Here is a 27,762-nt window from a genome sequence, read left to right as displayed (position 1 = left end):
TTCGTCGCGGGGTGGGCTAAGGAGTGAATGGCGCTCAGTGGCATGTATGTGTGGTTCCAGGCCCTAAAAACATTGTGGATTTGCTTGCTTTCCTCCTTCTGAAGACTAGAGGTCGGCCGACAGGTTTGGGAGGTTTGAAATGCGGGGTTGATTTCTTCCCTGTTTTCTGGTTCTGCCCGCGGGAACCTTCAGGAAAGCGTGGAAAGACGGGAAGGGCGTGCGCCTGCTGACCGGCCTCTTGCTGCCTCTGCACGGTCGTGGTATCCCGCCTTGCGCTGCTGTATGGAGTCATTCGCTTGTCGCTTCTGGCCTACCTTTAATAGAAGTGCAAACGGATGCATTGAGAAGGGGGAAAGGGTATTAAAAAATCTTTACCCTACTCACTTTCCCCAAAGGCCCCAACGACTTTGCAGATTTATCTAGTTTACCTACACGAGCATTTGAACGTTCAGCGGACAAGGGCTTCAATATTAAAAAGAGTGGGAACTCCTGGCGTTTTAAGGGATTTGTTACAGTTCCTAAACTGACTTTTGACCACCATCCAACACCTGCAGCGTGAGATTCCTGAGCGTTTTACCATCCTGCGGCTCCAACATGTTTTCCTGTTGGTTAAGTCGACTGTGCGGGGAATTATCCACACCCACCAGAAGGACCACCCAGTTGATCTGGAGTTCTGCCGCCCGAAGTATGGTACTGAGTTCACAGAGAATTCCAGGTGAATGCAGTATGGAACTTTGTCCTCTGAACAGCACTGCCTCTTGTTCTCTGCAGCCAGAGTGCTTTATTCCATTTCCCCACAAGTCTTGACTGGCTAGCTTTATGTATAGAAGCACATTATTCACCCTCTTCCTTTTTTATTTTTTCCCCTGAAGTTTAAAAAGACCAGTAGAGTAATCACATGAATAGTCTGTTCATTTAGTTGATGCCTAAATAAGAAGCCTAAAATATTCTTGCATACTTGAGAATACTTTAAATAGGGTTTTCTAGTGTACAAGTGACTGTTTCACTCTAGATTCATATACTAAAACCAGTTACTGCACCAACAAACTTCTGTAATTTCCAGGACTTTTACTTCATTTGAGGAAGAATGTGCACTATAAAGAACAGATCGGTGCAAACACTGAGTGATCAAAAATATTTATAGTCTTAGGCAAAATTTTACATTGACAGTTATTCACTTGGATTTTGACATATTTGCAGGCAATTTTAATAGTGATTGATTACGTTCTTCAACTTTAGATTTTATCCATTGACATGAAATACCAAAGATGGTATGATTTAAGAGTCTATTCTCAGAAATTTGCAAATGATATACTTTTAATCTTGCCTTTTTCCCCCTCTTTTTCGAAAGAACTCAGTAGCTTTGTTGCCCGGACCAACACATGTGGAGAGTTGCGTTCTTCTCACTTAGGCCAAGAAGTCACCTTATGTGGATGGATTCAGTTCCGAAGGTAGATAGAGGCAAGTGGTGTAAGAACACATGATGATGGTTTTCCCAAGGCAGTTTCAAACCTTTATTAATTTTCAACCGTCAGAAGAATAAAAGCTTTGCAGCTCTTGCAGGATTCTCAGAAGTCACTGAGTTTTCAGTTTTATTTTGTTTTGAAAAACTCAGATAGTGTCACTCAGTAAGTACCAGTAACATTTGTTGAAGCGTATAATAATGAAGTGTGATCTACCAGAGGACAGAAATGTCTCTAGATTTACTAAGATTGAAGAGTTCCTAGAACTAGTAATTGGGTAAGCTGATAAGCATCAATAGCATAAAAAAGCATATTTTATTCTAAATTTAGGTAGAGAAAGGCCTAAAAATATGAACAATGATTCCTTGATGTTGAGTCCATTTTTTTGTTGTTTGGCTCTTTATTTCTAGAACATATGTGAATAGCACAGTAATTCACAATGAAGAGCTCCAAAATACATAGATTGTGTGACTTTCCTAAAAAATATGTCCCCTTTGGGTGGATATTTGACCCATACCTTTGGTGACTTCTATCTCCTGAAATGAAAATCTGAGGAGGCTTTTCTGTACCTCTTCTTGGTACTAAAAACGTGAGAAATGTAGGTTGAATGCTAAAATATTGGGATTTGGGGACCTTTTGATAGTTTGTAGAGGTTTAAGTTAGTATTAGACCTCTTTTAGAAAATTTTAGATTGCATCTCATATTTGGTGGTGGTGTTCAGTTGCTAAGTCGACCCCATGGACTGCAGCATGCCAGACTTCCTTGTCTTTCACTATCTCCCAGGGTTTGCTCAAACGCATGTCTTTGAGTCTTATATTTAGAAAAAGGTAAGATTTTATATTGCTGCATTTAAAAAAATGACCAATCAGATGTCTCTAATATCCTAAAATATTACTTTTGGATTTTAATATGTGCAAGGTTTCCAAATTTAGTTAAATTTTCTTATAAAGACTTAAGCTAATAAAATTTTTAAAAATCTGCCTTTTTATTAATAACTCATCTGGATATTATTCGTAAGCTGTACATACAGCTAATAAAAGTTGATATTGCAAATGAAAAAAGTGTTTTTTCCTTAATAACCTACATAGATAATTGCATGAATATAGATAGCTATGAAGCACAGTATTTATTATAAAAAAAGAACGTGAGAAATTGCATGGGCTTTTTGTTTAGTTTGTTTTGCCTGCTTAAATTTTGGTCTCAGAGATTTTATCCTAATATGTTCATTTTATTCATTAATCAGGCAAAATATCTTCCTGGTCCTAAGAGATTTCCATGGACTTGTTCAAGTTGTCATTCCCCAGGATGAGGTAATAGAAAGGTCCTCCTATTACCTGAAAGTTTCTTTGATGCTTTGAAACAAAGCATGTTGGATCAGTGTGCTTGAGGTTTTTGTTAAAACTACTGTAAGCAGCATTAAGACTGATGACAAACTGGGAAAAAATATGTACAATTCATGTTACAGACAAAGGACTAATTTCTCTAATACATAAAGGCTTCTACAAATCAATAAAAACATTTTTTTAAGACCAGTGATCCAGTAGAAATATGAATGCAGAATATGAACATAAAATCTATAGAAAAGAAGATATAAATGGCTGTTTTTTTATATGTCTGTAGACATATGAAAATGTGCCAACTTTACTCATAGGCAGAAAAATGTGAATTAAATTGCACAGAATTGGGGAATTCCCTGGTGGCCTAGTGGTTAGGATTCCAGACTTTCACTGCCATGGCCCAAGGTTGAAGAACTGAGACCCTGCAAGCCATGCAACATGGCAAAAAAAAAAAACATTATACAGAATTGTTATTTTTGATGCATTAGATTGACAACACACAGTGTTTGGGAAAATAAATGCTCATCCATTCCTGGAGGAAGTACAAGTTGGCACTAGCACTATGGAGGGCAATTGGCAATATCAAAATCATAAATGCATATATTCTTTGAACCATTCATTCCAGTTCCAATCAATTATCTTAAAATTATCTTACAAACAGACTAACATAGATGCAAAATGACACAAATATAATACCAGATTATTCACTGCTGAATTGTTTTTAATTGAAAGTTGGGAATAACTTAGACATTCCCCAATAAGAGACTGGTATAAAAATTAACGTACATCCTCACAGCAAGGAAAAGCTGGAAGAAGCTCTTTATATACTAATACGGGAAAAAATCCAAATTGTATTGTTAGATATGAAAACAGGATACAGAAGAGCATGTAGAGTGATATTATCTGTACTAAAAGGGCGTGTGTGTGTGTGTGTGTGTGTGTGTGTGTGTGTGTTACAAAATATACCTGAAACGACACATAACGTTGAGGAGGGGAATTAAGGGGTGGAGGGAAAAGATAGGAGAGAGACTTTTCACTGTAGATCTGTTTGTACCCTTTGAGATTGAGCCATATGAAGTACTACCTGCTCCAGAAATAATTACCATTAAAATTAGATAATTCTCGCCATGCTTCTTGGCCAATTGGTTTCTAATGTGGTAATATTTACAAATTTTTATATGCCTGAGAAAAATAAGATTTACTCAGCTGTTAATGTTTGAATTAAGTAAAGAGTCATGGGTTATCTTTCAGATATCAGAGATGAGCATAGCTAACCTAGGAGAAGTCTTTCATTGCTCCTGGATTTAACTGTCCCTAAGTTTAACCCTGGAGACAGTTGCCTTTCAAGTATGTGGGGCTTGTTTGCATTAATCATTCTTCTTACTTTCTATTAAGGAAAAAAAATTTGGAGACAGTTGCCTTTAAAGTATGTGGGGCTTGTTTGCATTAATCATTCTTCTTAGTTTCTCTTAAGGAAAAACAAATTTAATTCTTAACTAATAGTTTTATATACTCGGTTATATGGCATCAAAATGGGGATTCAATTTATCAAGTTTTTTTTTTTTTTAACCAAATTCTTTAATAAAGTCATTAACAGCAGCCCTGGTATTTATGGTAATTAAGCTATGAGTATTAACATTTTTCTAAGCCATAATCTAGTTGCTGCAGAGTTCTTTAAGTTCACTTGTTTGTTGGAACTGTTTTTCCCTCTTACTCTGTAGTCTGCTGCTTCAGTGAAGAAGATTTTATGTGAAGCTCCCATGGAATCTGTGGTGCAAGTGTCTGGGACAGTAATTTCCCGACCTCCAGGACAAAAGAATCCAGTTAGTAATTTAGAAACCGTCTATTTAAATTTTACCTGTGTACATTTGCACAATCAACACATTCAAGCAACAGAGACTGTGTATCTATTAGATATCTAGCACTAAAGCTCTGCAGGTTCTACAGATGAACCTACAGATTTAAAAATCATCACTGCGAACATAAGCACCTAAATAAATATGCATGTTAAGACATTTGTTAATGAGCTCGTCAGCCACAAAGATGCATAAGAACATCAGTCATACACAGACATTTATGTTTTAGACTATGCACTATTAGCATCCCATGCGTTTTACATATGTAAATAAATGCTTGCATTTCATAAATATTCATTGTGTACATGACTGATTGAATGATTTTTAAAACAGGTCTTTTCTCTCTCTTTAAGAAAATGCCAACAGGTGAGATTGAAATCAAAGTTAAGACAGCTAAACTTCTGAATTCCTGCAAGAAGCTGCCCTTTGAAATTAAGGACTTTATGAAGGTGCCATCTTCTGTTACTAATAAAATAGAGTGTCTAGAAAATGCTGGTAACCAGCAAAGTGTTTTTGGAATTTTAAGAAAAAGTTTTTCTACGAAATTAAGCATTCTGTTATAGCTATGTCATGAATATTCTTCTAATTTTATAATTTCCTGGTAAACTGTTCTTAAATATCAACATTTCATTAAGCTAGAATGTTTTTTCAGACAGTTGGAAACATGGTTCTCTTTAAGACTTCAGTGTCATTTTGTTCAAGTTTTTTTGTTGCTATGGTTTTACATTTTGAAGGGAAATTTATATCTACCATTGGAATGGCTAAATGGCATATATTGAGCAATGCACATGTTAAGTTTAAGCCTCTAACAATGATAAAATGTTTATAAATCATACAAATATGATTACTTTAATTTAGGATATTCTTTGAGAAAGCTAGATAGCCCTGAATATGTAAGCCCAGCTACTTTTCAGCTTTGTGACAATTATCTACAATTGTCACAAATAATCTATAGCTACCTGTATAATACCTAATTTGTAAACTAACCTATAAAACATACATTTTTAAATTGTATGGCCACTTTGTCTTATATTTGAGTTCCCAGTACTTAATATTTTAATTAGAAAAAGCAATATAAGTACAGAGTTGACCTTGTTATTGGGGGGGGAGCAGGGAGGAAATGTACAGTTTTCCCCCAGCTATAAGCTCTTAAAAAGAGAAGTGGCAGACAGTTCTTCTATTTCTATTTTAGTATCAAAGAAATAACCTATTCTGGGGAAAGGACTTTTTAAAAAAAAGTTGTCAGCACAAGAGGGAGGCAAAGATTTACCATCTTAAAAAATAAGCAGACCTCCTCGTTATGTTCCTACCAGTACAGTTGTAGCGACGTCCTCTGTTCCCTTCATTTCACTTCTCCAATTCAGGTGAAAAGTCGTGGCTGTTTTTGGCTCTGCTGTTGATTTTTTAATAATCTTTGAAATCTTTACTTTTTTTATTTTTTCAAGACCAAACTCCAGGCTTAAAAATGAATAATGGATAGAGAGTTCCCGGTGACCTAGTGGTTAGGATTCCAGAATCCTTTCACTGCCATGGCCCAGGTTCAATCCCTGGTTGGGGAACGGAGATTTCAATAAGCCCCATGGTGTGGTCAAGAAAGAAAAAAAGAGGGCGGGCGGAAATGAATGGATACAAGTTTAGAAAAGTAGATAAATTTTAGTCAGTGAAGTGTGGTTCCCTGAAAAATGTAAAATCTGTACTAGTACAAGCCTAGAAATTGTGAGAATTAAGGATGCTGGTGTATATACAACTGGTAGAAGCTAAAGATAGAGCTAAAGTTTTTGAAAATTCAGTCTGTGTCTAAAGTTAATACCTTTTTAATGATTGAAACATTTGAAATATTTTAACATTTGAAGCATATTTAAACATAAAAATCTTTACATTTGTTTAGAAAACAGAGACTCTTCGTTTGCAGTACCGCTACTTAGATTTGCGTAGTGTCCAAATGCAGTATAACCTGCGACTGAGATCCCAGATGGTCATGAAAATGCGGGAATATCTCTGTAATCTACATGGTAAGGAAAGAAACAATAATTTCCATGTGTTTTATCCTAGAGCATAATTTAGTAACATAAAGCATAATTTAGTTCCCTCAGTTCAGTTCAGTTCAGTTGCTCAGTCGTGTCCGACTCTTTGCGACCCCATCAATCACAGCACACCAGGCCTCCCTGTCCATCACCAACTCTGGGAGTTCACTCAGACTCATGTCCATCAAGTCAGTGATGCCATCCAGCCATCTCGTCCTCTGTCACCCCCTTCTCCTCCTGCTCCCAATCCCTCCCAGCATCAGAGTCTTTTCCAATGAGTCAATTCTTCGCATAGGTGGCCAAAGTACTGGAGTTTCAGCTTTAGCATCATTCCTTCCAAAGAAATCCCAGGGTTGATCTCCTTCAGAATGGACTGGTTGGATCTCCTTGCAGTCCAAGGGACTCTCAAGAGTCTTCTCCAGCACCACAGTTCAAAAGCATCAATTCTTCAGCGCTCAGCCTTCTTCACAGTCCAACTCTCACATCCATACATGACCATAGGAAAAACCATAGCCTTGACTAGACAGACATTTGTTGGCAAAGTAATGTCTCTGCTTTTGAATATGCTATCTAGGTTGGTCATAACTTTCCTTCCAAGGAGTAAGTGTCTTTTAATTTCATGGCTGCAGTCACCATCTGCAGTGATTTTGGAGCCCAGAAAAATAAAGTCTGATACTGTTTCCCCACCTATTTCCCATGAAGTGATGGGACCAGATGCCATGATCTTCGTTTTCTGAATGTTGAGTTTTAAGCCAACTTTTCAACTCTCCACTTTCACTTTCATCAAGAGGCTTTTTAGTTCCTCTTCACTTTCTGCCATAAGGGTGGTGTCATCTGCATATCTGAGGTTATTAATATTTCTCCCGGCAATCTTGATTCCAGCTTGTGCTTCATCCAGCCCAGCATTTCTCATGATGTACTCTGCATATAAGTTAAATAAGCAGGGTGACAATATACAGCCTTGATGTACTCCTTTTCCTATTTGGAACCTGGGTCATAAATATAGACTTTTCAAGGTGATAGTGCCTGTGTATATCGGCTATATATTGCCCATCACATTGAGGTGGACCAGCCCTTTGGTTTTTATCTGTAAGTTTTCTTAATTGTTTCTCATGCTTATACATCATTTATTGGGAGCTCAGACATGTCACATGAGGGACTTGCCTGGTGATTCAGTGTTAAGACTGCACTCCCAAAGCAGGGGGCCTAGGTTTGATCTCTGGTCAGAAAACTAGATCCCACATGCCCAAACTAAAACCTGAGGCAGCCAATTAAATAAAATTTAAGAAAAGAAGAAGAAGAAGAAATGTCATGTGAATGAAACTAGACTTTTCAATCAGCCCTGGACTTTTTTCTACTATATTTGTGTTATATTTGCTATGCTAGCAGAACAGGAAAACCAGAACAGTTCAATACACAAGAATCCGTCAACAGAATTATTTCAGGACAAGAGTACAAACTTTATGAACAGAATAGAAAATCTTCAGCTTCCTTCTTGAACTGGTAGAAACCAGCATTAATGTGCTTGGTAACTTAATTACAGTCAAAATTCCTAATTAAATGGTAGCCTCAGATTTGTTGGACAGTACTTGGTAAATTCATATTTGGTAAATTCCCATCTATTAAATTCTGACATTTCTCTCTTTTTTAGGTTTTGTGGATGTAGAAACACCAACATTATTCAAGAGGACTCCAGGGGTATGTATATTCCTTAAGTCAGCCTACTAATAATGTCCTGCTAGTTATGAAACTAGACCACTTTGCTTTCATATTGCCTTAGTTCTATTTCTTTTATTTTACTGCCTTAGGATGGTCACATTAACTAGGTGTTTTTAGAGTTGAAAAAATAATATGGGTTAATACTTTTAGTCAGAATGTTTTAATCCTATATCATTTTCTTTCCATTGAGCTTTATAGCTACCAATCAATAATGAATTTGTTCTTTAAAACTAAATCACATGTTCACTAAGAACTGACATTTCCAAACACTGGTATTTATACAATCCATGGACTTATAAAATTATAGTTTAAGTTTAGATAAGCAATTAAGAATTACTTGCATAGGAACTGATGCACAAAATCCTTTTAGTTGGACTTCCCTCCTGGTCCAGTGGTTAAGAATCGGCCTGCCAGTGCTGGGACACGGATTCTATCACTGGTCCAGAAAGATTCTACATGCCGCGCAACAACTAAGCCCATGTACTGAAACTGCTGAGCCCATGCAACACACCTACTGATGCCTATGCACCCTGAGCCCATGCTCTGCAATTAGAGAAGCCACTGCAATGAGAAGCCTGCACACCACAACTGGAGACTAGCTCCTGATTGCTGCAACTAGAGAAAACCACCACATAGAACAAAGACCCAGCACAGCCAAAAATAATAAATAAACAGGATTCCAAATTAAAAAAAACAAAAAACTTTTAACTAGTAACACAATTGGGCATTCATCTCAAAAAGCATAATACTAAGTTGGGATCAAACTGCCAACATCCACTGGATCATCGAAAAAGCAAGAGAGTTCCAGAAAAACATCTATTTCTGCTTTATTGACTATGCCAAAGCCTTTGACTGTGTGGATCACAATAAACTGTGGAAAATTCTGAAAGAGATGGGAATACCAGCCCACCTGACCTGCCTCTTGAGAAGCCTGTATGCAGGTCAGGAAGCAACAGTTAGAACTGGACATGAAACAACAGACTGGTTCCAAATAGGAAAAGGAGTACGTCAAGGCTGTATATTGTCACCCTGCTTATTTAACTTATATGCAGAGTACATCATGAGAAACGCTGGGCTGGAGGAAGCACAGGCTGGAATCAAGACTGCTGGGAGAAACATCAATAACCTCAAATTTGCAGACGACACCACCCTTATGGCAGAAAGTGAAGAAGAACTAAAGAGCCTCTTGATGAAAGTGAAAGAGGAGAGGGAAAAAATTGGCTTAAAGCTCAACATTCAGAAAACTAAGATCATGGCATCGGTCCCATCACTTCATGGCAAAGAGATGGGGAAACAGTGGCTGACTTTATTTTGGGGGGCTCCAAAATCACTGCAGATGGTGATTGCAGCAAGGAAATTAAAAGATGCTTACTTCTTGGAAGGAAAATTATGACCAACCTAGATAGCATATTCAAAAGCAGAGACATTACTTTGCCAACAAAGGTCTGTCTAGTCAAGGCTATGGTTTTTCCAGTAGTCATTATGGATGTTAGAGTTGGACTATAAAGAAAGCTGAGCGCCAAAGAATTGATGCTTTTGAACTGTGGTATTGGAGAATACTCTTGAGAGTCCCTTGAACTGCAAGGAGATCCAACCAGTCCATCCTAAAGATCAGTCCTGGGTGTTCATTGGAAGGACTGATGTTGAAGCTGAAACTCCAATACTTTGGCCACCTGATGTGAAGAGCTGACTCATTTGAAAAGACCCTGATGCTGGGAAAGATTGAGGGCAGGACGAGAAAGGGACGACGGAGGATGAGATGGTTGGATGGCATCACCGACTCAATGGACATGGGTTTGGGTGGACTCTGGGCGTTGGTGATGGACAGGGAGGCCTGGCGTGCTGCGTGCGGTTCATGGGGTCTCAAAGAGTCAGACACGACTGAGCAACTGAACTGAATATTAAGTATACTTAATATGTACAAATATTATTATACTTAATATGTACAAATATTATTTAAAGCCTACTATGTGCCAACCTTTTGGGGACTGAAGGATGAGTAAGAAATGAACTGTCATTTGTGGGAACTTTACTCTTTAGTTGATTTCATTGAGGAACGACTTCCACCAGTTGTTGGATATGTTTTTTTAATAATATTTCTGCACTCCCTCTCTCTCATTCAAAGGGTGCAAAAGAGTTTGTAATACCATCCAGGGAACCTGGGAAGTTTTATTCTCTCCCTCAGAGTCCTCAACAGTTTAAGCAGCTTCTGATGGTTGGTGGTCTAGACAGGTGAGCTTTCTTTATGCTAGCAGTGGTCAGAAAAAAGGGAAAGAGGGGAAAGGAAACACAAAATTGTCTAATCTTTCAAAAGAAGTTTCGAAAATGTATGAGAGTTTGGAAAATACTTGTAAAATACCCTAAAAACGTGTAGTTATTATGTAAAGATTTATTCGGTGTCCATTATGTACAAAGCTCTATGCTAATAGATGGGACAAGGGGTTAAAAACAAAAAAGAATAGGTTTTGCTCTTGAGCTGATGAATCTAAGACAAAACAGGATAATAAAACCAAGTGTGACGTAAACCAAAAATAAGTATGCTGGGAGTTGCAAACTGGTTGCCTTAAGTAGTTGGAAATTATATTGTTTTGGGGAATATCATTAAAAACTTTGTGATCTAGGCCTTCTGGGATAGAGCTGCATTTCAGCAGGTGAAAATGAAAGTTGAAACAGCATAGCCCAGGAAGGCTCAAGTGTACTCATGGAGCAGTGGGTATTTCAGTTTGGCTGAAGCAAAAGAGTATGTATATAAAGAAGCATGGACTGTCCTGTGTGTCAGTCTAATATTTGGACGTCCAAAGGTGCCATTGTATGTTTTTAAGAAAATATACAGAGTAGTTAACTTCTCGTGGGTCAACCATATGTCGGAGTAGGTTAGAGCATCTTAAGGATTTTACAGTTTCTTGCGTTGCTTTAGTAGTAGTAGTATTTCATAGCCTACATTGCCAGGAACTATTAGGGGAAAGTGTGTGTGTGTTTCTAGAATCCTGACTGAATTAATGCTGTTTTCCAATTGTAGATATTTTCAGGTTGCCCGATGTTACCGAGACGAAGGTTCAAGACCAGACAGACAGCCCGAATTTACTCAGGTACTTATATTCATTCGCCTCTTATTGATTCAGCCTTGCTACACCCAAGAATGTGGACAGAAATTATACTTTCTTCTCATTCCATTTATCTATCAGATATTTAATTAAACCAACCTGTAGTTAAGGCATTAATTATTTAATTTTTGATCCATTTACAAAGAATATGGTCTCATGTTGATGTTTGACAGAAAACAACAGAATTCTGTAAGGCAATTATCCTTCAATTAAAAAATAAATTAAAAGAAAAAGAATATGGTCATAAACTAAGGACGGACAGATTCCTAAAGTGTTTCAATGATCATGATATGATAAAGTTCTTTTAAAAAAATCTCTTGTGCACTAAAACCAACAATTTCTCGTGTTGATATTTAATCTGTAAACAGATCTAGTCAGTGTGAACAAAGCTATTATGATTTAGTTTCTATGTGATATCATATTAACCAGTGTAGGTGAAGCACAAAAGCCGTAAGATTTAGAGATGGACAGACATTAAGATCAAATACAGTTTAACTGCACACACTCAGAAGTCACTTAGCCTCTCTGAGCCTTCAGCCATGGGATAGTTGTGGGCACTAACAGTTGGATGTATGTAGAGCATTAGCACAGGGCCTGGCACAAAACAGACATACTACAATATTTAACCTGCTCCCCCACGTAGTAAGAACAGAATCCAATGGTAATTTGAAACAAGAGGAATACATAACTGTGTATGTCTTTATTAATACGGTGGCTCTTCAAGTTAGTTTCCGTATGTTGTTTCGGTTTCAGATCGACATAGAGATGTCCTTTGTAGACCAGACGGGCGTCCAGAGTCTAATTGAGGGCTTGCTCCAGTATTCGTGGCCCAGTGACAAAGATCCTCTGGTGGTCCCTTTTCCTTCTATGCCTTTTGCTGAGGCACTGGCCAGCTATGGAACCGATAAACCTGACACTCGCTTTGGGATGAAGGTACTTTTCTTCACTTTTCCCAGGACTCTGCCCCCAAATGGTCCTGTAGTCAATTTTGAACCACTTTAACCTTTACAACCAGTTACACTGTTGTATCATATTTTTTGCTGTTCCCTTAGCTTGTTACTTTTGTTGTTACCCAGCGACAGCAAGAGAGAATAATAGCATGTTAACATTACAATCGGAGAAGGCAATGGCACCCCACTCCAGTACTCTTGCCTGGAAAATCCCATGGACGGAGGAGCCTGGTAGGCTGCAGTCCATGGGGTCACGAAGAGTCAGACACGACTGAGCGACTTCACTTTCACTTTTCACTTTCATGCACTAGAGAAGGAAATGGCAACTCACTCCAGTGTTCTTGCCTGGAGAATCCCAGGGACGAGGGAACCTGGTGGGCTTCCGTCTATAATGTCGCAAAGAGTCGAATACGACTGAAGCAACTTAGCAGCAGCAGCAACATTACAATACCTTTTCTCTATCTACTGTGTTCCAAGATCCATTTTCAAGAGCAAGGTTTTTCCTACTGACAAGTTATTAGTTATATGGATGTGAATGGTAACTTGAAAGAAAAAAAAACTTACTCTTTCCTCTTGAATTTTTCTTAAGCTAAAATGGACTTGGAAGGCAAATGATTAAGGGTTATTTATTCTCTTTCCCTGGTCTATAAAGAGCTCAAACATGGGAAGTGTTTATTCGCAGAGCAGTTTCCCTTAGGAAGCCACTTTTTATTTTCTCTTAGAGAGCAACAGTTCTTCATTGCTGTAATGCTGATGACATTTATCTTGGTTCTCAGTGTAGATTCCTTAGAAACTGAATTCTGCCTGGTCCACAAATAGGCAGCACTTAATTCTTATAATAAAAAAAATGTAACAGAAAAAGTTATACCTACCTGCTTACAGCAGCCAGGTTAACTACTCCTTGTTTCTTTTGTAATATGAAATGGTGGTTCTTCTTAAGTTAGGCTGCCTAAGTTTAATTCTGGCTCTGCTACTTACTGGCTGTGTTATCTTGGGCAAGTCATTTCTTTGTGCCTTGGTTTCCTCTTTATTAAATGGGGATAATAAGAGGGCCTACCTCATACTCTTATTGTACAGATGAAATGAACTATTACTGATACATTAGTACCTTAACATTTTTATGGTGCCCAACCTGCAGTAAACACTGGATGAACGTGCTCTGTAAATGTTAAGATCTACTCTCCTCTTTAAAATCTTGTTTGTAAAAGGTTTTGTGATAAAAATGACCTCACGTTGAGTTACCTTCTTCTGTTCTATTTTCCAGATTGTAGATATCAGTGACATGTTCAGAAACACAGAAGTTGGATTTCTCCAAGATGCCCTTAGTAAACCCCAAGGAACTGTCAAAGCCATATGTATCCGTAAAGGAGCAGTAAGTGGAGCCAATTCTATGTCTTCTCTAGAATCTGTATTTGGGAAGTAAATATGTTCAACATTGGCATGTTTAAGCTTCAGAGAGAAACATTCTCTTTAAATAAAAATGTAATTTGTCATATAGAGTCTAATAGTGTCTTTAGAAGCAGAAGATATTAAGAAGAGGTGGCAAGAATACACAAACTATACAAAAAAGATCTTCATGACCCAGATAATCAGGATAGTGTGATCACTCACCTAGAGCCAGACATCCTAGAATGTGAAGTCAAGTGGGCCTTAGAAAGCATCACTATGAACAAAGCTAGTGGAGGTGATGGAATTCCAGTTGAGCTGTTTCAAGTCCTAAAAGATGATGCTGTGAAAGTGCTGCACTCAATATGCCAGCAAATTTGGGAAACTCAGCAGTGGCCACAGGACTGGAAAAGGTCCGTTTTCATTCCAATCCCAAAGAAAGGCAATGCCAAAGAATGCTCAAACTACCACACAATTGCCCTCATCTTGCACGCTAGCAAAGTAATGCTCAAAATTCTCCAAGCCAGGCTTCAGCAATATATGAACTGTGAACTTCCAGATGTTCAAGATGGATTTAGAAAAGGCAGAGGAACCAGAGATCAAATTGCCAACATCTGCTGGATCATAGAAAAAGCAAGAGAGTTCCAAAAAAACATCTATTTCTGCTTTATTGACTATGCCAAAGCCTTTGACTGTGTGGATCACAATAAACTGTGGAAAATTCTGGAAGAGATGGGAATACCAGACCACCTGACCTGCGTGCGTCTTGAGAAGCCTGTATGCAGGTCAGGAAGCAACAGTTAGAACTGGACATGGAACAACAGACTGGTTCCAAATAGGAAAAGGAGTACGTCAAGGCTGTATATTGTCACCCTGCTTATTTAACTTATATGCAGAGTACATCATGAGAATTGCTGGGCTGGATGAAGCACAAGCTAGAATCAAGACTGCTTGGGAGAAATATCAGTAACCTCAGATTTGCAGATGACACTACCCTTATGGCAGAAAGTGAAGAAGAGCTAAAGAGCCTCTTGATGAAAGTGAAAGAGGAGAGTGAAAAAGTTGGCTTAAAACTCAACATTCAGAAAACGAAGATCATGGCAAATAGATGGGGAAACAGTGGCTGACTTTGTTTTTCTGGGCTCCAAAATCACTGCAGATGGTGATTGCAGCCATGAAATTAAAAGATGCTTACTCCTTGGAAGGAAAGTTATGACCAATCTAGACAACATATTAAAAAGCAGAGACATTACTTTGCAAACAAAAATCCGTCTAGTCAAAACTATGGTTTTTCCAGTAGTCATGTATGGATATGAGAATTGGACTGTAAAGAAAGCTGAGCACCAAAGAATTGATGCTTTTGAACTGTGGTATTGGAGAAGACTCTTGAGAGTCCCTTGGACAGCAAGGAGATCAAACCAGTCCATCCTAAAGGAGATCATCAGTCCTGGGTGTTCGCTGGATGGACTAATGTTGAAGCTGAAACTCTAATACTTTGGCCACCTGATGCAAAGAGCTGACTGATTTGAAAAGACCCTGATGCTGGGAAAGATTGAGGGCAGGAGGAGAAGGGGACAACAGAGGATGAGATGGTTGGATGGCATCACCGACTCAATGGACATGAGTTTAGGTGAACTCTGGGAATTGGTGATGGACAGGGAGGCCGGGCGTGCTGCAGTCCATGGGGTCGCAAAGAGTCGGACACGACTGAGCGACTGAACTGAGTGTCTCTAGAACTATAAGGAGAGAATGATAAAACCTTATGAATTTGAGTTTACACTCTCAAGATCTAGTGCTTTTATTTTTCTTTTTAATGCTGTAAAGTTCTGTACTTCCTTTGGGATTATTTTTCTGTTTCCAGCCTCAGTTTGTCCAAAGGCTCCCAGTTCTGTATCAATTTTAGCATAGCCATTGCTTGTTGGTTCGGGTTTTCTGAGGCTCTGGGATCTATTGTATTAAGAATGGGAAGAGAAAGGAGGTGGAGCTATGAAAAGCAAAAGGAGTGGAAATGAGAGAAGGAGAATTGTTGGGTTGGTTAAGCATGGGCTCTTTAGTAATGGGACGTGTCTTTTTTATGTAGTTAGCACATCTGCTTTGGAAATAATTTAGGAAGAGGAATTCCAAATGTATTTTGAATAGGATGACTATTTTGAAAGACTACTCAGTTGAATATATAAGCATATTAGTATATTTAAAATGAGTATAAGAATTCAGTACCATTACTTTTTATTCACTTTATATGTTCAGTGGAAAGTAATTTGGTGCCCATACTCTAGTCCAGATATATTGAATGTGTCCAGGTAAGCTCAGTATAACATATATTGCTTGATATTATTTATCCCAATTTGAGTATATCCATTCTTTCCCAGGTAGATTAGAAGGGTCATGAGCCATGTAAACCTCTTTATATCTCCCGTACCTGAGCTCCATGAGTATTACTGATGATGAGAGCCATAGTATCTCACTTAGAAACACATTGGGATAATTTAAAGAAATAAGATATAAAGAATTTTAAGTGACCTGAAATAATCAAATTCCAAGCCTTCTTATTGATTTTGTTGATCTTTCACAATTCAGTTGTAAAGATACATTTTGAACATATTATGTATGCACAGTCTTCTGTGGAATACATTCACAGCTGTTTCCATTGAGACCTGCATAATTAGAAAGAATACACCTGAAACAAGCCTTAAAATTTTGTCATTTGACAATAGAAATTAAATCTTTATTGAATCTTATATTATAATGGAAAGACACAAAATATATTTCTTTCCCATTTCATTGACATGTTTGTGAGGCTATCATATTGATGAATTTACTTTTTCTTTCATCAGAAATACTTGAAAAGGAAGGACATTGAATCCATTAGAAAATTTGCAGCTGACCATTTTAATGAGGTAAGGAGCAGGTTTTTTCCTTTCTTTTAGGGATTCAATATTTTAACAATTAATTGCTTGTACTCTTATGCTATCATTAGTCTTGAGAGGTTTGTTATTTCAGATCAGTCTTCTACTTTTCTTCTTTTTCTTTTGAAAGTTAATCTTACCCCTGGATATAACTCCAGGACTCCAACTTAGTTGAATTTACCATTAATCAGAATGCAAATTTCAACCATAGCCTTTTAAAATAAATAATAGTACTTTAATGCAGTTGGGAAGATTAAATAAAGCCCAAGGTTTAATGGGCCCAAGGTTTAAATGAAGCATGGTTAGTGTGAAAGAAAGCCAATATTCATTATTCTTCCCATACCCTTTTTTTAAATTCTGAATATACCTGTCCTTAGATATATTTTGTGTTCTTGGCTTGGTGAACGGTAACACTAAAATCTGGAGGAAAAGGAGCAGGAAATGGGCATTCTTACACTGTCACTGGAAGTATGAATTGCCTCAATCATTTTGGAATCAATAACTTTAAAAATAGTCATGCTCTTTGAGTCAGTAATTTTCTATACCTTAAAGGAAGGATCTTGGATATGAGGACACTTATAGACAGTATTGAAAGGTTGTTGTTGAATGAAAAGACGCCGGGATTCTTGGCCGCCAGAGGAGAAGAATTCAATCCGGGGCCAGAGAGAAGGCTTGATCACTGAGAGCTTTTGTGTAATAAAGTTTTATTAAAGTATAAAGGAGATAGAGAAAGCTTCTGACATAGGCATCAGAAGGGGCCAGAAAGAGTACCCAGCTGCTAGTCTTCAGCTGGATGTTATATAGTCACTAGTAGTCTGTTAATGAAAGAAAGGAATGTCTTAAAACTCAGAATGGCACCAGGCCCCTAACCCATAAGATGCATTTTGGGATAATCTTGGCACCAAATGGTTCATCCTGGGCCATAAAATGATTAACTTGAATCTTGTAGGACAGATTACCATACAAATAGTTTCGTTTACATAGATTAGGGCAACGATATCTGAGTATAACATACTGGTTTTTCAAGTAGGTTCTGAGCCATGAGACGAACCGACTTGAAGACAGAGTTTGGGATAAATGCATAACACATTAGCATAGCTTAAGACAAATATTTCCATAGAAAAATGCATTGGTTATCTCAAGGTTTGAGAATAGTTAACTTCAGGTGAAACCAGGTGTCATTACGGCAACACAGTATTTTAAGAGAAACCTCCTTTTAAATTTGTATAGAGAAGGAAAAAAATATCACTAGGTTTTTTTCCTCCTGCCACTTAAGAAAGATAAAAATGTCTGACACTTGTTGGAGACCCCTGGCCTTCCTGCCTGTTACCCTCTCAGTATTATTTACAGGAATAAAATGAAATCATATGGGAGTGGTTTAATTAAGGAAGAATTAAGGAAATAAATATTAAAGTTCCTTTTTGAAGTTTGTAATGTAGGGGAAATGTTCAGGTTATAATGATCTGTAAGAAAAGGAGAATACAGAATTATATACTCACTGATCATAACTATATAAACTCCATGGATTGAAAATGGACTACCCAGTCTCTTCAGCAAGTGGTATTGGGAAAGCTGGACAGTCACATGTAAAAACACACTTCAAACATACTGTCACACCAAAATAAAGTAAACTCAAAATGGCTTGAATGTTTAAAATATAAGACATGACACCTTTAAACACCTAGAAGAAAACATAGGCAAAACTTTCTCTGACATAAATTGTAGCAATTCTTTGTTGGATCAGCCTCCCAAGGCAAAAGAAATAAAAGTAAAAACAACCAAATGGGACCTAGCCACATTTACTAGCGTTAGCTCAGTAAAGGAAATCATAAACAAAACAAAAAGGAAACCTATGAACTGGGAGAAAATATTTGCAAATGATGTGACCACCAAGAGCATATTTTCCAAGTTTACAAACAGCTCATACAACTGAATATCAAAAAACCAAAGAACCCAATCAAAAACTGGGCAGAAAACTTAAGTAGACATTTCTCCAAAGAAGATATACAGATGACCAATTATTAGAAAAATGCAGACCAAAACTACAATGAGATATCACCTCACACTAGTCAGAATGGCCATCATCAGAAAGTCTATGTAAACAATAAAAGCCAGAGAGGATGTGAAGGAAAGGGAACTCTCCTACACTGTTGGTGGGAATGTAAATTGATGCAGCCAATATGTAGGACAGTATGGAGTTTTTTTCCTTAAAAAACTAAAAATAGAGTTAACTATTTGATCTAGCAATCACACTCCTGGCATATCTCTAGAAAAGAGGAAAACTCTAGTTTGAAAAGATAGATGCACCCCAGTGATCACAGCAGCACTATTTACAATAACCAAGACATGGAAGTAACATTCCGTGTGTTGCACACTTGAGGGGCCTTTTAAATATGAAGCTTAAGACCTCTCTTTGTAACTTGCCTGTCTCTTTTGTTTTCATGTCCTTTCCATCATTTTGTCTTTTTTATTCTTTCACGAAGATTTCTTCAGCTCTCCTGTTGAAATTTAAGTAGTCATATTTTTATATCCTATTAGTTCTTGCTTGCTTCTTTGCATTTTATTCTGGTTTTATTGATAAAGTATCTTTTTTAATACCTTTGAAGATTCAAGTTTTTTTTAGTCCCTAAATTATCTCTTTCCTCTAGGGGTCTTTTTTTTTTTTAATGCTATAGCTTATTCAATATGTAGTGATTATTAGTTATACATATTTAAGAATGAGCTATTTCAAAAGCTGTTTAAAGGGCCCTATGTAAATGGTTAGGTTTACTTTCGAGTAAGCAGCAAGATGGTTGCCTGTTTCCCAGCGGCCCTGTGCCTCAGAATTTTGCAGGGTGAGATCAGTTCCTTCTTTAAAAAAAAAAAAAAATTCAGGCAATTCTTTACTGGGGCCCCTGCTGCAACAGAGGGGAGCAAGAACAAACGACAGTTTCCCTTAATTGTTTGTTCACTGGAGGATGGGGACAGGGCGGGCAGGGGACAGAAGTGAGCTTGTTCCTTATATGGGATGAAGATAGGGGTTTATCCACGTGTTGCTGCTGCTGCTGCTGCTAAGTCGCTTCAGTCGTGTCCGACTCTGTGTGACCCCATAGACGGCAGCCCACCAGGCTCCCCCGTCCCTGGGATTTTCCAGGCAAGAACACTGGAGTGGGTTTCCATTTCCTTCTCCAGTGCATCAAAGTGAAAAGTGAAAGTGAAGTCGCTCAGTCAGGTCCGACTCTAGCGACCCCATGGACTGCAACCTACCAGGCTCCTCCGTCCATGGGGTTTTCCAGGCAAGAGTACTGGAGTGGGGTGCCATTGCCTTCTCCGATCCACGTGTTAGGCCATATCAATTCCTTCTTGTGCTGAAGCTGCTCCAGTGTTCTCTAGGCTAGAGTTTCCTTCATCTTGCTTCTTTGGTCATTCCTATTTCACTCACATGCAACCTGCCAAAAATTTTCACGAATCTCTTATTTGCTGGCATCCCTTCCCATCCTTCTTTCCTTTTTCTTTTTTTTTTGTTTTTTTTTTTGTTGTTGTTTTGGTGAGATTACATTTTAGATTCCTTTAGTATCAAGGAGGAAATAGAGATAATCTCAAGATAACCTCTTCTTTTTCTTTTGGAGACAAGAAATCTTTGTACTACAGGAAAAATAAATCACCCCTGCTTTTTAAAAACTGTAAGTCTTTTTCTTTATCAGGAAGTCTTACCTATATTCCTGAAAACCAATGAAAACTGCAATTCTCCAGTTGCTAAGTTCATAATGGAGGAGCAAGGCTTGGGACTCGTCAAACTGTTGGAGACCCAAGAGGAGGACATGGTCCTGCTCACTGCCGGAGAGCACAAGAAAGCAGTAAGAAAAATTACCTCCAGGCTTCTGTGCTGTTGGTGTTGAATGATGCCTCTCTTCTCCTATGTGTATCATACATACTTGAAATTGACTGTTAATTTCATAAAATGGAGCTGCTCTGCATGGTTTTATATATATGTTTTATAATTTTATTGATTTTTGGCTGCACTGGGTCTTTGTTGCTGCATGGGCTTTTCTCTAGTTGTAGCCAGTAGGGGCTTCTCATTGCACAGGATTCTCTTTTTGTGGAGCATACAGTTGGGGCGTGCAGTCTTCAGTAATTGCAGCACTCAGGCTTGGTTCTTGCTGCTCGCAGTCTGCAGAGCTCGGGCTCAGTAGTTGTTGTGCACAGGCTTAGTTGCTCCATGGCATGTGGAATCTTCCCAGACCAGGATTCTGGTCTTATTGATAAAGTTCCATGTGTCCCCTGCATTGGCAGGTGGATTCTTATCCAGTGCGCCAATAGAGAAGGCCAGTTTTTATATTAATAAATGTCTTTTGGCATTTTATAATGCATTATGTAAAAACTATAGTTTTTGCATCATCTGCCAGCCTCCATTGGCATTGCTCACACAGATTAGATTTGGCTGATTAGGAAAGCCACTTAGGTGGAGAGAGGGCTATTGATACTCATTGTACAACTGTGAAAAAATTTTTCAGTTTTGAAGTTTAGCAGATTAAGAAAAGTTGGTAGTCCCAAACTTTTGTACAGAATGCATTTCTGAAAATGTGGAGGGACGGATCAGACTGCTGAAGGGCTGCTGGGTTGGCAGACACTCCTGGTCCTACTTAGCTGAAACAGAATCCTTTTTCCTCAGGAGCAGCACCTGGCAGGTGGTACACGCTGCCACACACTGGCTAAATCACCATTCTTCAGGACATATATGGAACAGTGGATTTAACTTTAGAGATCACTGTAAAATATACAAAGTGTGGTTTGTGTGTGCATGCTAAGTCGCTTCAGTTGTGTCCAACTCTGTGACCCTATGGACTGTATTGTGCCCTCATTGTAAAATATACAAAGTGTGGTATAAAACTCAAACATGAATATTGAAAATATAATGTGGTGGAGGGGGGACTTCCATGATGGGCTAGTGATTAAGACTCTATGCATATAGTGGGTATTGGTTCAGTCCCTCATCAAGGAACTAATATCCCATGTCCCATGCAGCCAAAAAATAAAAAGAAATACTTAAAAAGAAATATACTGTAGGGAATTCTCTGGTGGCCCCATGGTTAAGACTTTGTGCTTCCACCCCATGGGAACCAGTTTCAGTCCTTGGTTGGAGAACTAAGATCCCAGATGCCACATGGCACAGCCAAGAAAAAGAAAGAAAATATACTAAATATACAGTAAATGTCAAGCATGATAAAAAGTCATCCTTGCACTATAGTATATCTTTATAGTGCCTAATTTGTACTTTATCAAGTTTATTCTAATTTATATTTGTGCTGTACTTATTTATCATTATTTCTTCCAAAGGAATAGTTTCAGGGTTCATCTACAAGCCTAAGTTAATCTACTACCCTTCCCTTTCCCTGCAGTAAGAGTGAAGAAAGCTATTTAATTACAACTTTTTTTGAAACTACAGTCATTTTTTAAATTAATTCATTTATGAAAATTGAGGCACAGAGGTTAAGAATTTTTTCACACTCACACAGCTAGGAGGTGGAGGACCCTGACTTCTAACCCACAAAATCTGTTTCCAGAAGTCACACTCTTAATGTAACCTCTAACCCATACTGCCTCTCTAATAATGGCCAACATTTATTGAATGTTAAGTGTAGACAGCCTCTCATCAGCTCCTCCCCACAATCCTTCAGGCACAGTAAGGAAATACTGATCATAATGGCTGGTTCATATTACAGAGCTTATCTGACTTGATCTTCACAACAGTCTTTAGAGTAGATACTTTATCTCCATTTTATTATGGGAAAAGGTGCACAGGAGTTAGTAGCCAAACTGAGATACAGACCTATGTTAATCAAGCTCTGGTACCTGTGTTCTCAAGTCACTGTGTTAGCAAATACTCACCAAATCTGCTGAGTGTGGCCATCATCCTCAGCAATGTCGCAAATCATCCTCAGATCCTTCTCTTCTGAGAGGCAGAGAGTGTCTCGTCTGTAAATTGGATAGCTCAATTGATAGAGAATCTGCCTGCAGTGCAGGAGACCCCGGTTCGATTCCTGGGTCCGGAAGATGCCCTGGAGAAGGGAAAGGCTACCCACTCCAGTATTCTTAGGCTTCCCTTGTGGCTCAGCTGGTAAAGAATCTGCCTGCAATGCGGGAGACCTGGGTTCAATCCCTGGGTTGGCAAGATCCCCTGGAGAAGGAAAGGGATACCCACTCCAGTATTCAGGCCTGGAGAATTTCATGGACTGAATAGGCCGTGGGGTCACAAAGAGTCGGACACAACTAAGCGACTTTCACTTCTCAGAGAAAGGCCTGGCTTTAGAATCCACATGTGTCATTTGCTGCCTGTTCTGTTACAGCAGTTAACGTTTGTATCTTCTGTTTGCAGTGCTCTTTGATGGGAAAATTACGACTGGAGTGTGCTGACCTTCTAGAAGCAAGAGGAGTGGTGCTTCGTGACCCGGCTCTGTTCTCTTTCCTTTGGGTGGTGGATTTCCCCCTCTTCCTTCCCAAGGAGGAAAATCCCCAAGAGCTGGAGTCAGCCCACCACCCATTTACTGCTCCCCATCCGAGTGACATTCACCTTCTTTACACTGAGCCCCACAAGGTATGATAGCTATACTTCCAAATTAAACGGAAATACGGAAACTTCAGGTTTCATGGTCTGACCCAGTTCCAGAAGCCCCAGAAGAAATTGTCAGATTTGAGCCATTGTCCCTAAGTAGCTACAGTTTCTTCAACCTACAGAACAGAAAACCAGAGATTTTTCTCTAACACAAAGGCTTTTTGAATCTTCTAGGTCCGTAGCCAACACTATGACTTGGTTTTAAACGGCAATGAGATAGGAGGTGGTTCTATCCGAATTCATAATTCAGAGCTTCAGCATTACGTCCTGGACACAGTACTAAAGGTAACATCATCTTCTAACCTGGCCTTTTTTTAAAACCCTAATATTTGTCTGTTTTGTTAAAATTTGTCATGAATGGAGGATTCACTAGCTACAGAATAGTGTCAGCTTATTTCTCTACCTTTAGTGTTAGACTTTGAAAAATAAATTAAAATAATGGGTATTTTTTAGTGACTACTATATGTCAAGTGCTGTTTAAGTACCTTATATGCATGGACACATTGAATCCTCACAATTATTTCTTTTGTGTCAGCTTAGCTGTGGACTCTATAGTTATCTACTCTCCGTCATTAGGCATGGGCTCTGGAACACATGGGCTCAGTACTTGTGGTGCAAGGGCTTAGCTGCTCAGCAGCATGTGGGACCTTAATTCCCCAACCAGAGATTGAACCCACATGTTCTGTGTTACAAGGCAAATTCTTAACCATTGGACCACCAGGGTAGTTCCCTCACACTTACTTTTTAAATTAAGACCCTTATTCTACTTATTTTAAAGATAAACAGATTAATGAACCTAGCCTAAAGTCACATAGCACAGAAACAAGCAGCGCCAGGATTCAGGCCCAGGCAGGGTTGCTCTTGAACCCAAGCTCCCAACCTCCTAATCACTGCACTGCTCCAAAATGGATGCGGTCTGAAGTGGTTGAAAATTGTGTTGTTTGGGGGGGTGGGGGGGTGAGGGGGTGCAGTTTTGGCCACACCACAGGGCATGCAAGATCTTAGTTCTGCAACCAGGGATCGAATGCATGCTCCCTACAGTGGAAGTACAGAATCTTAACCACTGGACTACCAGGGGAGTCCTGAAAATATTGATACTGCTAGAGAAAAGGAGAGTGATTTGAAAGAATTTTATGTCACTTAGTATTTGAGGTGGGGTAGATTTTAATGATAATGACGGAGAGTGGGTTAATCAGAATTTTCAGAAGAGTCTTTATAGATGCAAGCCTAAGAATCTGTGGTTTGTTGATGACTCTTCAGGAGGCTAGGATGGATTTCAGGAGGCCCAAGAAATCCTTGGAAATCTTTGGTCCAGGAAGTCCAAGAGAGTCTGATCCTAAAAGATCACTTTGTGGAGTGGGTTATTTGAGATTGAGGAACTTTGGGAACAGCATTGGAGAACTCAGAACACACTCTAGCTTTAAAAACTTTACAAACTCCCTTAACTTTTCTCCTCTTAAGTCAAAACCCCTAACCGCTAGTTTCCCACTAGTGGGAAACCACTTCTTTTTTTCTTCATTCCTTTCAAGCTTCTCAAAATGTCAGTGAGAATACATTGCTTGAACTTCTTCTCTTCATTCACCCTAGTGCCTCTCGGCCCTTGTGCACATTAGAACAGAATCACCGGTAAAGCATTAAAAACAAAACAAGAAAACCACTCACTTTTCCTCAGCAGACCAATTAAAATAAAAAAGCTCTAGATGTGAGATTTGGACATTTGTTCCTTGAAGTTTCCCCGACTTGATTGTGACCTGTAGTCTGGTTGGGGACCCATTTCAGACACAGCTGCAACACTTCCACAGGCATTGCCCATAAAAGCTATCTTGCCCGTGGTCATCAGATCCAGCAGCCTCTTGTTGGCCCACAAGCTGTCTTATCTTCTGGCAGCATCTGCACTGTTGCCTTCCTGATAACCTCACCTCTTAGCCCATGTGACAAGACCAGGTCCTCCTTTTCACCCTTTTTCTGAGGCCACATCTCATGTCCTTAATTGGTCTTAACTCTGTCTGCATTATCAGCATAATAGCTGCATTTACTGAGCCCCAGGCATTTCTCTGCGTGTTGTAGTACCCCTGATTTGTCATATTCTCTTGCTAAATATAGGCCTCTAAAGGTACTTTTTAAATTGAACTTTTATTTTCCCTTTAGCAACTAATTATATTATTCTGGCACCTAGTGGGCCCTCAGTATGTATTTAAATTATCTTTTGAATTTCAGGAAGATGTGAAATTGCTCTCCCATCTGCTCCAGGCTTTAGATTATGGGGCGCCCCCTCATGGAGGAATTGCCTTAGGTAAACAATCTATCCTTTTTTAAGCCTTGTTTCAATCCATTGCCTAAGTGTCAAATTTGGGCTCTCAGTTTATGAGGAAGGGTGGGGTTGGGGAAGTGGAGGAGTAAAGAGGGTATGAGGTGAGCCCAAGAGTTCTAAAAGAATTTGGTGTTTTTCATTTTGATATTTTTTTGCCCATGCTATGTGGCTTGTGGGATCTTAGTTCCCAGACCAGGGATTGAACACGGTCTGAGCAATGAAAGCGTGGAGTCCTAACCACTAGACCACCAGGCGATTCCCTGATGATATATTTTTAAAAATATATTTAACCAGTTATAAAGATAAAACTTAACTGATAATTTGCATTTGAAAATGTCTTTTAATAGAATAAAACTAGACAAGTCTTAAGTCAATATTGCTCACTTCCCTGGAAGCTCAGACACGTTCATTGGAGTATGAAAAGTACTGCTCCACAGTATTCAGCTTATGTGAAATTAGGAATATGCCAGTGCCTTTCTGATGGCCCAGGTTGCTCACATTGCTAGTTTTTTCAAACAAGAAAAGTGTGAGAGGTTCTAGGCAGCTTACCTAGATTGTAGGCCCTCAACAACAGGGACCTCCTTCTGTGTTTTTGGAGTCCTGTGCACAGTACCTAACTTTTTTTAAGCCTTCAGTGAGCACTTGCTAAGGTCTCATTAATTGCTGTGACTATTAATCCCAGTCACATGTGAATATTAGTCCTGAGCACTTTTCTAGAATGAGATAGAAAAGAACCTCTCAAACAGAAGTTCCCTAAAAAGGCCAGGGAACTGTGATTAGCTGCAACTTATTAAAGGCTCTTATTTGTTTTATACAACCTTTAAGAAAAACTAAGTCACCCTCAACCTTAGATTATGTTCTCAGTTATCAACTTTATATTTTACAGGGTTAGACAGACTGATGTGCCTTGTCACTGGAGCACCAAGCATCAGAGATGTCATAGCCTTCCCCAAATCCTTCCGGGGGCACGATCTCATGAGCAATGCCCCAGATTCTATCCCTCCTGAGGAACTGAAGCCATATCACATCCAGGTCTCCTGGCCAATGGATGCAGAAACAGAAAAGAGCTCATCGAATCATCCATGCCGTTCAGAAAGTTGAGCTATTGAGTTTTGTCCTTTGTTTCCCCAAGGCTAAAATCAGATCTAGAGTTCGGCCACAGATCTGACTTCAAGTTTTTCGATGGAAGAAATCCAGGCTACATTCTTCACCTCAATGAATAAACAGATAAAAGGTATCCAGTTTTCATGATAGCGTGCAATGCTGGGATTATTTGGAACTTTTTTAAAGTTTCTTTTTACTTGGAAAGGTGTGAAAGATGGCTCTTTGTTGGAGTAACATAAAGGCATAGTATTTTCTAATCACATTTTTTATACTCAGATAGTAGACTGTTCTCTTAGGACAGAGGTAGTCAAATCACATGTAAAAATGTGGAAAAATTCTTGCCCCATTAGACTGGTCAGTTGACGGAGGGGTCAGTGCAACCAGCTTCACCAAAAGAATCCTATAAAATAACCTGGATAATGACATTTATACTATCAATGTAATATAGTAAGAAGCAACATGACATAAAGCAAAAAAAAAATCACTGAAATAAAGGTCACAAATGTTAATCAGTGCTTTACCCCACAAGTTGTGTAAATCTCTCTTGGCCTCCCTTTCTGCATATATGAAATATAAATAGTACTTTCCCTGAATCTCTCTTCTTGTCAGAATCCTAGGAGATAAATATATGTGGAAGATAACTTGAGTAAATATGCTCTGAAAACCTTTCAGGCATTATTTAAATGAAATATTATCCACCTGGAAATAGAATACTATTTACTTTAGTATATAAAGTAAAATACTTTATGTAAAATACTAAAATACTATGTACTTTATAATTTTAGGTTAAAACTGACATCTATGGTAAAAAGGAAAACAATAATCTCACTAATCATTATTGTTTATATTTCTATTTTTTAAAATAATCATGAATTCCTGAACAAATTTTCCTCAATTATAACTGAAAATATTAACCTTAAACCAACCTCAAATGTAGAAAAGTGAACACTGGAATTTACTCATTTTTTTACACATTCTGTTGACACAAATAAAGACTTATAAAATGGGAA

At 38.6% G+C, this 27,762-nt stretch overlaps 1 protein-coding gene across 8 annotated transcripts; it reads left to right on the top strand.

Annotated features, from left to right (window-relative positions):
* The first annotated feature begins 3 nt into the window (after positions 1-3).
* On the top strand, positions 4-27,762 carry DARS2 (aspartyl-tRNA synthetase 2, mitochondrial). Of its 8 annotated transcripts, XM_086343710.1 has the most exons (18): positions 4-111; positions 555-715; positions 1,352-1,451; positions 2,707-2,773; positions 4,522-4,623; positions 5,010-5,105; positions 6,545-6,668; positions 8,332-8,378; positions 10,525-10,631; positions 11,419-11,488; positions 12,257-12,436; positions 13,718-13,825; positions 16,674-16,736; positions 20,429-20,581; positions 23,101-23,319; positions 23,512-23,622; positions 25,555-25,630; positions 26,535-27,762. In XM_086343710.1, the coding sequence occupies exons 2-18, from the start codon at positions 595-597 to the stop codon at positions 26,747-26,749; spliced, it is 1,959 nt and encodes a 652-aa protein (XP_086199836.1). In that variant the 5' UTR covers positions 4-111; positions 555-594; the 3' UTR covers positions 26,750-27,762. The 8 variants fall into 8 exon arrangements, with proteins under 8 accessions (XP_086199836.1, XP_086199835.1, XP_086199840.1 ...); XM_086343709.1 differs by having other exon boundaries at positions 4-715; XM_086343714.1 differs by having other exon boundaries at positions 4-715; positions 1,352-1,461.

This window comes from Bos grunniens, chromosome 16 (genome assembly GCF_055505025.1).
Source record: "Bos grunniens cultivar Pamir isolate PY7600 chromosome 16, Bosgru_T2T1.0, whole genome shotgun sequence".
NCBI classification, from domain to species: domain Eukaryota; kingdom Metazoa; phylum Chordata; class Mammalia; order Artiodactyla; family Bovidae; genus Bos; species Bos grunniens.
The sequence above is the reverse complement of the archived record's forward strand: the minus strand, read 5'-3'. Positions and strand labels throughout refer to the sequence as shown.

Bases quoted from the DNA above. Each gene is read 5' to 3' on its own strand.
- DARS2 (XM_086343710.1), top strand. From the start codon at position 595: ATGTTTTCCTGTTGGTTAAGTCGACTGTGCGGGGAATTATCCACACCC. The intron at 8,379-10,524 runs GTATGTATATTC...TCTCATTCAAAG, and splicing joins TATTCAAGAGGACTCCAGGG to GGTGCAAAAGAGTTTGTAAT. The intron at 16,737-20,428 runs GTAAGGAGCAGG...TTTCTTTATCAG, and splicing joins CAGCTGACCATTTTAATGAG to GAAGTCTTACCTATATTCCT.